The 10,297-nt window shown below is 35.8% G+C and overlaps 1 protein-coding gene and 1 long non-coding RNA gene across 2 annotated transcripts; one reads left to right on the plus strand and one right to left on the minus strand.

Annotated features, from left to right (window-relative positions):
- Positions 1–341: 341 nt before the first annotated feature.
- On the plus strand, positions 342–1,416 carry LOC131301407 (uncharacterized). Its single transcript, XR_009191273.1, has 2 exons — positions 342–459; positions 1,088–1,416. It is a non-coding gene; the product is annotated as an uncharacterized LOC131301407 (long non-coding RNA).
- On the minus strand, positions 884–7,664 carry LOC131301406 (laccase-14-like). The gene is made up of 6 exons (XM_058327703.1): positions 7,431–7,664; positions 5,875–6,026; positions 4,850–5,094; positions 2,738–2,866; positions 1,639–2,583; positions 884–1,415 (listed from the first exon to the last, which is right to left on the minus strand). Exons 1-6 carry the CDS (start codon positions 7,605–7,607, stop codon positions 1,285–1,287), a joined length of 1,779 nt encoding a protein of 592 aa, XP_058183686.1. The 5' UTR covers positions 7,608–7,664; the 3' UTR covers positions 884–1,284.
- Between the last annotated feature and the right edge of the window lie 2,633 nt (positions 7,665–10,297).

Below are 10,297 nucleotides of genomic sequence, written 5' to 3' on the forward strand. Positions count from 1 at the left end.
ACTAACCTATATTAGTGACAAAAAAAATTATGAAAATTAATTTTGATACTCCAAATATTGGTAACCGCACTCCAATATTTGTCTCTAAGAAATCATGTGGTGTGGTGTGGATTTGTAGAAAGAAGTGAAAAAAAAGGAGAAATTTGAAAATTTTCTTTTTCTTCTTTTTAGAGAGAAGGTAAAAAAAAACTCTCAACATTTGGCACAAGAGTTGAACTCAGGTCCTCATGATAATCATGTGATTATCATGAATGTTTTTTTTCTTGGTTGCCCTACCGGGGGTTGCCCAAGTTGAAGGGCTTGCGGGGCTTACCCCGGGGCCGGCCCTGACCTAGCCATAACAAATTACAAAAAAATGCATCTAATAATTAATTAAAGTCGCAAAAATAGCTAGCTATCGTTTTGTAGTACACGCGTGTACGTACAGCAATTAATTGGTACGTACTCCACTATGGGGGTGTTTGGATCCCCCTTTTCCCATTTTTCACTTCTCCTTTTTGAGTTTTGGCTGTTTGGCAAGAAGAGGGAAAATGAGTTTTCCGGAAAATGGATTTTTCCAGAAAATGGGTTTTCCATTTTTAGGTTTCTAAAGCAAAACGTAGAAAGAGCTCAGGAGGAGCTTTTCCAATTTTCATTTTTCCATTCTCTTCTCCTGCCATGCCAAAAAGACTTCTCTACCCTCTCCCTTTTGGGATTATTTCCACAAAGCCGTAGTTTTTGAACGTTATCCTCTCAATTGTGATTTTCCTTCACATTCACACCATAAAAAGGGGGGACACTTTCAATTCATGTACATAAGCAATTTCGGAAGTAAATTTTAAAAAAATTGATTAAAACATTATTTATATACATTATACACAATTATTAATAACCAGGGGCAACATAGTAAAAAACCAATCCATAATTTATTTTCATTCCATATCTCCCCAACATTATTTCTGTTGCAAAATGCATTCTGTACATATCATCCAAACACTCTATCATATACAAAATATATTCTGATCATAATCCCAAAAGCCAAAAAGACAAAAAGTTGGAAATGAAAAGCCAAAAAATATATAGGCTCTCAAACACCCCCTATATATAGTGCGTTCCTCTAATACACGCATTGATAGATAGATATTCCAAAAAGATGAAGACGACTACGACAACATGCATTCACATTTTATAATTACATCAACATCAAACTAATAGCTAGAGGAGATCCAATCATTCGATCGAGCCTGGCCTGGCCTGCTTGGAATATATATATCCCTTCCAAATGAAGAAGCAAAAGTGAAAACCTTAGCAAGGATTCAAGTAATTTGGAGGAGGCAGCATGCTCGTTGCTTCGGTGCTCCCATTCTTCACAATTAGAACTGTATCCATTCCCCAACTAGAATGTCTTTCTAAATGACAATGCATGTACCATACCCCTAGATTTGAAAATCCAATGATCAATGTATTAATATATGAATTGATTAATTAGTACTTACTCCAAGATTAGATCGAAAATCTTTTGCTGATCGAACCATATATACCCCTAGAAAGTCCAATGGAGTATCTTTTGTGTTTAATGGAGTAGTAATAAAACAATATCAGCAACGAGATTAGTTATTCCTAATTAACATTTACCAAAAATAATTAAGAAGTTCGTACCTGGATTATCAGCTCTAAATCTGATGACAGCCCATCCATTTTTAGGGACTCCAACAGTGTTGACCTCAGGTGGGTCCACCAAATTATACAAATCAGGATCCGTGGCATTGTCAAAGTTCCCATACCCCTTTGCGATCAAATAAAAGCTATACCCATGCAGGTGCATCGGATGATTCTCTGCCGCTTGCATCAGATTAGTCCCCTGGAACACTATCTCCACAGTTGAATTATACTCTACAACCTTCACCTTTGTCGCCTTTTCGGGTAACAACAACTCATCCGGAAACTCATCAGCTGTGTAATTAAAAACCGTAGCTGGCATATTGGGAAAATTCGTCTCATAAATCCCCTCAAGGTTTCTATAATATGCCTGCAATAAATCCACTTCGGGGTGCACAAAACTTATGTTGTTCAAGCTCGCCGCGAGTTTGGACGTACCATTGGGCCCTTCGCAAGAAGAATTGGTATCACAGGGCACTGTGTTAACCGAAATTGTCACAAACATTTGTACATCGACTGTTTTGGGGACGTCGATGGGATGATCCTCACTCGCCAAGGCTTTAAGCTGACGGGTGAAAATCGTTGTCGCGTCGGTATCATTATAATCTGGAAGGTTGGGAAATGCGGGTGTTGATGGGGGCGTGTAGTTCCCGTTGTACTGGATTATTGCAGTTGTGGTGGTGTTATCGTATACGACACCTGCGTATGCTCTTGCTGCCATGTAATAGTGACTTAGGGACTGATTTGCTTTGATTAGGACGTCCATGGTTTGTCCCGGGGCTATGAAGATAAAATCGGTTTCTAAAGGTTTGATATAGGCCCCGTCCGCCCCGACGACTGTAAAATTATGTTGAGCTATCATGAAGAACATTTCTTCGTTCATTATTGAATTGATTAGTCGAAGTAGATAGGTCTTTCCATAATCGAACATGATCTTATACGTTCCTGCAACATTTGGTCGTCGGTCCGCGTTATACATATTATATATGAAATACTAATATTAATTCCTAGACTTAATTTTTTCTAAGTTGGTACGTAATTTACTACTACTAGCTAGTAATTTTGTAGCTAGCATGCATGCACTTGCGTACGTACGTACCTTGTTTGGAACAATTGTATAGATCACCTGGCTGACCATTGATAGTTAAAGCATCTGACTTATTTGGTTCACCTCCACCCTCAAGGGCGGCTTGAATTATCTCCATTACATCGCCCTTAAACCATGATCCTACAAAAATTGGGAAAATACTAAACGTTTGCATTTAAATGTACGATAAATTGAAATATATATATATATATATATATATAAACTATTGAGATTCCGCCATTTACTTTAGTGAGTGAGTATATCACTAAAGCCTCTCACCAAATTAAAGATCTAAAGATAGAAAATGTGAAAAAAAAAGGTTTGTTAGACTTATTCTACATCGCTCATTTAAGCCACCCAAACTTGGTTAATATATTCTAGAGGTTACTCCACCTATTATCAATTGGTTTAGGTTGAAACCCTCCAAAAAATTTAACATGGTATTAAAGCTAGGTTTTTGGTGACCTCACCTTTCGTGAGAAAGTCTCTGTCACTTGAGTCAGTCGCCTCATCTCATCAATTCATACCCTCACGTGCATCCGGGCTGCACGTGAGTGATCGTCCAAGTCAAATCTCCTAATTTCCTCAATTCGAACATTCACGTGCATCAGGTCTACATGTGAGGGAAAGTGTTAGATTGGATCTCACATCGCTCATCTAAGCCACTCAAGTTTGGTTTTTTCAGAGGTTACTCCACCTATTTGTTGTCTGGATTTGAACAAGTGCTATTGTCGGCAACCTATCCAGCTCGAAATGAATTTGAGTCGCACATTTTTGTTTTGCTTGCAAGGGCATTTATGTTATTTTCTCTTGTTTTTTTTGTTTGTTTGTTTGTGCTACACTATAAAGGCGCCGTACGTAGTAATTTTAATTTTGTATTGAAAAAAGCAAGCCTCCGTGGTTGGACCATCCCAATAAAAGAATTTACAAAATACACAAGTATATACTCCACATAATATATATATATATATATATATATATATATATATATAAAGTTTCAAATGAGAATCTTTTAAAATGCAGACTCCTTTTTTTTCGATCGAATTTCGATGATCATACTCAAGTGATAGCTAGTCCGATCGAATTTCGATGATCGCACTCAAGTGATATCGATCCAGCAGGCTTTCACAAATAATTAACAAATTCGCAATTCATGAATTAAAGTTTTTAGTTTACTTTATCATCAACTTGATCACTAAACAAGTACTGTGACAAAATTACGTCAATTATAAAGCACCGGCCCCCACATAAATTATAGACTTGCCCCCATTTTAACTGTATGGTCAATTTAGCTAACCAACACCTTCAATGCTTTGTTTGGATTGTTTTTTGAAAATAAATTCTCAATTCATAAAACACTCATTTCTCCTATTTTTAATTATTACTCACCCCTATCTCTAATCATTATTCTCATTTCTCTCTTTATCTCTTTAATCATTACCTCTACTTTTAATTATTACTCATATTTTTCTCTCCACTCATAACCCTACAAAATTTCTCAAAAATTTCTAAAAAATTCATCTAAACACAGCACAAGTTGTTTAAACAAGGAGTAAGTTAACAAACAATTCCAAAAATGTTTGAAACTACAAACACCTCCTTTGGTTCTCCTTTTCAAAATATTCTCTCCAAAAAAATTTACTATTTCATCGTCCGTGCCTTTTCGTCTTTAGTGATTTTTATCACATTTTGTACTACTTATTTTTTATTTTTTCAATGTATATAGCGGACCTCTATTCAAAAGGTAAAAAAAAATTGACTAAAAGACGAAAAAATACGCAAACTTATGAGATTTTTATCTCAAAAACTTGTCTGACAAAAATTCTCAGGATATTAATTCCTTCAATTTGATAGATTATTGTGCATTTGTTTTTTACAGATATCGAGAAATATTTGCAGGATACTAAATTTTTTCAGTCCCTATACATATCCATTTTTTATTAACAATCAAAAAATTACTGATAAGTCTCAAGGTATGTGCTGACCATGTCACTGCACAAACATTCTGATTCCACCTGTGTTATCTATTTGTGTGAGAAAGAGAGAAAAACATATACCCAAGAAAATAAAGGCGCATAACATTTTCCTCTTTTGTGCAAATAAAGAGAGAAGATGAATACATACCCAAAATAATGGGGAACTCGTCATCAGGCTGCGAAAACGGATAGGTGGTCCCATTTTCAGGGTACACAATTATAGGACCATGGACTGTGGCTCGAGACCAATCACTATGGGCATGCCACCATATAGTTCCTTCCTCTGAGGAGAAATTGAGATCATAACTGAAATTAGCGCCTGGTTTAATGGGGCACTGTGTCACGTACTCTGGCCCATCCGACCATGGATTTCGTGGTTGCTTCAGTCCATGCCTACCACAAATTAATCAAAACATACTTTACACTTTTAATTAGTTTTCCCCTTTCTCCATTTATTTAATTACACAAGGATTCTGTTGTTGAACCAGAGTTTTTTTTTTTAATCGTCTTTAAACCAGAGTTGTTTTTCTCAATGTCATAATTTCTCCTCCAAAAGTTCACCACCGTTGAATATCCCCTCCCTCTCCTTTCTTTTGTATTTTTTGATCAACTTTTTGTTTTTCTCAATGTCTTTCTCCTCCAATTGTTCAACGCCATTGAATTATTCTTCCTCCCTCCCTCTCCTTTGGGTTGTCCCAATTGTCAATCTTGTCTCTCTTTTTTTAAACATTAAAGCATTAAAGTCCAAGTAAACAGGAAAGTCTGCAAATTCATTCAGAAGGATGTGACATCAATAGCCTCCATGTCAAAGATTTATGTTCCAAATTATTTTAGGTGTGTATCTAATTTTGGGAGAAAATGCCAAAAACAATTCACTAAACTGGTGTAAAGATTGAAAAAATATATTGAAATGTGTGAAAAATGCATAGAAGTGTGTGAAAATATTTGAAAAAGGGTAGAAAATGCTTTGGAGTTTGTGATTTTTGTCATTATGATACCTAGGGAGCCGATTATAGACGGACGCAATTCCGAAATATAAGAATTTCATGTATAGAAAGACGTTATAGAACTGTATGAATATTCAATTGATAAGATTGCGCAACTAGGAGCGCATTTGCATTATGCATTGTGTATTGTGGTATGAGAGAGCTAGGGAGATAAATTGAGCCATACCAATGAACGGTGACATTGTATCTCCCTTGATTTTCAACATTCACTGTCATTCTATCACCCTTGTGGACACGCAGAGCAGGCCCTGGAAATAGTCCGTTTACTGTCAAGATCTTCTTCGTGCTGCATAACCGGGTGTATGAAGTTTCGTTGAGCTGCAAAAGCAAAATCAAGATGTACGTAGGATTTGCTGAGGATAACAATAAATCATATATATATTGGGGCGGTTTCGAGAACCCCTAAAAAAACCTCTAAAAAATCTCCCCAACTTTTCGATCGAATTTTGATGATCCGAACCGCTTAATGTAATCAGAACGTGATTTTAAGGGTACTCGTGAGAAATCAGCAAAAAAAATGACCGGGAAGGATTTCATCAGAATAATTTTTTATTGAACTTTATTGAATGGTTCAATAAAAAACTGTTCAAATCAAGCCCTTCTCGGTTACTTTTTTTGCCAATTTCTTGCAGCACCTTGAAAATCACGTTCTGAACACATTGAGCGGCTCAAATCATCAAAATTTGATCGGAAACTATGAGATTAAGATTTGGGAAATTTTTTTAGAGATTTTAAGGGTCTCCGAAACCGCTCCGAATATATATATGTATATGTGATGTACTGGATGATCACTGTGGACTATATATTAGTATTAGTCATTAGACCAAAACCAACGCCCAATAACACATATGACCAAATTTTCACAAGCTCGTTTCTTTTCTTTTTCAACATAAAATGCTTTCAATGAGATTACACGGACTTGTGATGGTGTAACGACATGCTCCATCTTTATACAATATTGTCCGCTTTGGACGCTCAAAATCTATAGACTTCTCAGTAGGTCACCAATCCCTGGACTACCCCAGAATGAACACGCTTAACTGTGAAGTTTCTATGCGCTTTGGTCTGCCCTCACAGCTTTAAAAGCCTTGTACAAGTAGGAGGGATCTTTTTTTTATAAACCATGACTTGCCCCCTCCCGTCCGAACGGAACCTGCTATCCTGCAGTATTGCCGACTACCGGAAAGCGGGGTGTCACAGATGGTGCATCGGTTTAAATCGCAAAATCATACACTGAAAAGAGGTGAATTCTCCGGAGCTGGGTCTCGTGCAACCCAATTGTTTTCGACTTCATTTTCGGATCTTGATAGATTCCGTTCATGTTCTAGAGCTCGTTTATTAGAATAACTTTCGAAAGCAATAAGTTGAACAGATACCAATAGATATTGAATCAGAGCATATTGATCCTTAGAAATTTGAGTTGGCCACACTGAGAACCCTTCTATTTCAAAAAAAAATTGTTCTTGGATCGACAAAAAATTTAAATAATTAATCAATGAGTACTAGTATATGAACAAGTCTAATCATCAAATTACATACAAAATGGGGTAAGATATGGCTCGACAGCCTGGACTGCACCCTGTGCAATCCGGCCAGTTCTCAACTTCAGAATTCAGAGAAGCCGCCTCCTTTTGAAACTAGAATGATGACTGTTAACTAGAAGAAGAAGAAGAAGAAGAAGAAGAGAAAGGAATACTGTTAAAATGTGATGCAAATACTTACAACCCAGTTAATGGTAGGAATGGTGGTCTGCTGCACAGAAAACACAAACACATTCAAAAGGAAAATCCCCATGAGCTCCAACTTCAAGTTTTTCCTAATTGACTCCATATTTTCACTAGATAGATTAATATGGGATTCCTTTTGCTTTGCTTTGCTGTGACTCTGCTCGTTGGTCATGGTGGGAATTCCTCTATATAAGCCTACAATTATCACTGTGGCAAAAAAAAACTGGCCAAGCTGGCTTTGTTAGGTTTCCATTTTTGGGTATTTTAGTTTTGTAGTGGGTGGAGAAAGAAATATGGTAATGATTGGAGAAAGGAGTAATGAGTAGAGAGAGAAATAAAAATAATAATTAGAAAAATAAGGTAATAATTGAAGAGAAAAATATGGTAATGATTAGAAAATAAAAACAAAACAAAGTTAAAATGGAAAATGAACAAACCCTTTATCATTTCTTTCACGTTTCAATATTATTGCCTATAACAATTCTGTTTGTTTTGTTCATTTATAACTGGAAGATAATTAATAAAGGGAACTTGCAACAAATTAAGCACCTATTTCGTCTTTTTTGTGTCCACACATCCCACAGTTCACTTCGTTTCTGTTTAGGCGTAAATTCAGGCCTCTACTTTTAGCTCAGCGCCAAAACACATATACTTACCGATCCAGACATACTTAATTGAAATGATATATCAGAATAAGTAGTCTATTTAACTTTGGGAAAGACTACAATACACATCTCTTAAAAAGGTGTACTACATGTTTTAGTATGTTTCGTAACTTTTATTCTAGAATTCATAATCTTTCAGCAGTACAATTCGTAACATTTTCATTATGATTCATAACATTTTGGTGTATTTTATAACTTTTATACAATTCGTAATTTTCTAACAATATGATTCGTAACATTTTCTCTACAATTCATAATATTTTGGAGGTGCATATGATACATATCCAAATAAGGGGTGTGTATTGTAGACTTTCCCACTTTAACTTTTCTTATTATTACAAGTAAAATACTATGCGTGTGTTGTCTAGATCGCGTGGAATAGTAGTAATGATGAGATTAGATATATAACAAACTATTAGTTAACAATACTACTTACACAACGATTCAAACACAATAACTTACACAACATCTCACAAACATGTGGGGCCCACATATAGTAGTGTGTGTGGAGTTCACATGTATGTGAGAAGTTGTGTTTGGTATTGTGTTTGGATTATTATATGAATATCATTTTTTTTTGTGTCACATGCAAAACAAGTGCACAGACAAAATCCACTTATACAATAGGGCAAAGTTCACTTTCACTCCTGTGGTTTTGGTCATGTGCGAGTACACCCCTATGATTTAAAAGTGCGCACATAACCCCCTATGGTTTTAAAATTGTGCTGATAGATCTCCTGTCGTCATATTTTTCTTTCATATTAATGGAGGTGTATCTCACACGCCTCTAAAATATAATCTGAGTCATTCATAATGTATTAAATAAAAAGTGGAGTATCTCTGTAAAAAATCATCTCGATCAGACATCAATAATCCAATGATCTAATTTTTAATAAATTCAAATTTAAAATTTTAATTTCATAACAAAATTGATTCGACCATGAGCTTTTCATTTTTTTATTGACTTGAATTTTGGCATAGATATAGTACTTGTCAAAATTTACAATATCAACGGTATATCGGTCTTTTAATTTTGGTATAGGAGATGGTATGATTAGATTTAATAAAGAAGAAGAATCAAGAGACATGATAAAAGTATATCAGTCTTTTAATATTGTGTCTGTTAATATGGATGAAAAACATGACAACATGAGGTCTATCGACATATTTTCAAAACCACAGGAGGTTATGTGCACACTTTCAAACCATATGGGGTATATCCGCACATGACTCATACCACAAGGGGTTAAAGTGAACTTTGACCTATACAATACGATCTTGATGGTGAACGAAGAAACTCTGAGTTTTATATACATTCAAGCCCCGTTCCGCTAAGGTTCCAGTTTTTTAAATTAATACTTATTTTTCGTTTTACGAAACAAGTCTTTTGATAAGCGTGTAAATATTCACATTAACGCTCCCTAATTTGTCTTTGTTAAGTCTATTTAAATTGTTAATCAGAACTTAATGCTTAGTTTGTGTACTGTAGGTGTTTGGAAGCTTAATACGTTAGTTGCTTATGGAAGTGTGAATTGCGGCATATAATTTTTCCTTCACAGCACAGTGATGTTTGAAGTGAAATGAGTTGCAGAAAATATTCCAACTCACACGTGTATTTGGTGGGCCCAAAGTAAATGTTTTGTTAATTGGTATGACTGAATTGAGCTTTAGGCCGAAACGTGAAATAAGAAAAGGAATTGGCACATTCTTTACTTAGGTGGGCCCATGAGGTAACAAGGCTGGGGCCAAGTAAAAGAATGAGGCCTAAACCTTAAGCCGATTCTCGGCAGCTAATGTGGCATGGCCCACGGCTCCGACAAAAAAAAAAGCAGAGAAATAGGGTTTTAAATGATAAAGGGGTACATCAGTGCAAAACAAAAAAGCTATAAGTAGGGACAATTCGCAAGGACAATTTGCAGAGACAAACGTATTTCGCCCCATTTGGATCCCGAAAATATTTAGAAAAATATCCATAAATTTTTGAATATTATTTTATGGGGCCCTGTAAAAAATCAGCTCCAGCGGATATCGGTAAGTATTACTTTTGGATAAGTAGGAGCGAAAAAAAAATTTCGGGATCCAAATGGGGTCAAACTCGTTTGTCTCTGCTGGACTGATATAAAAAGGAGGATCTGCGCACAGGGCATGGGGATTTTTTTCCACGGACGAAACAGAGGGACAGAAGGAGTGTACTACG

The sequence above is a fragment of the Rhododendron vialii genome, chromosome 9a (assembly GCF_030253575.1).
Source record: "Rhododendron vialii isolate Sample 1 chromosome 9a, ASM3025357v1".
In the NCBI taxonomy this organism is placed as follows: Eukaryota; Viridiplantae; Streptophyta; class Magnoliopsida; order Ericales; family Ericaceae; genus Rhododendron; species Rhododendron vialii.

What these genes read in the sequence shown, in the direction of transcription:
- LOC131301406 (XM_058327703.1), bottom strand. Translation starts at nt 7,607, where the DNA reads ATGACCAACGAGCAGAGTCACAGCAAAGCAAAGCAAAAGGAATCCCAT. An exon ending in TTCCTACCATTAACTGGGTT is followed by an intron (nt 6,027 to 7,430) that starts GTAAGTATTTGC and finishes TTGCTTTTGCAG; the next exon opens with CTCAACGAAACTTCATACAC. An exon ending in TACAATGTCACCGTTCATTG is followed by an intron (nt 5,095 to 5,874) that starts GTATGGCTCAAT and finishes AATTTGTGGTAG; the next exon opens with GCATGGACTGAAGCAACCAC.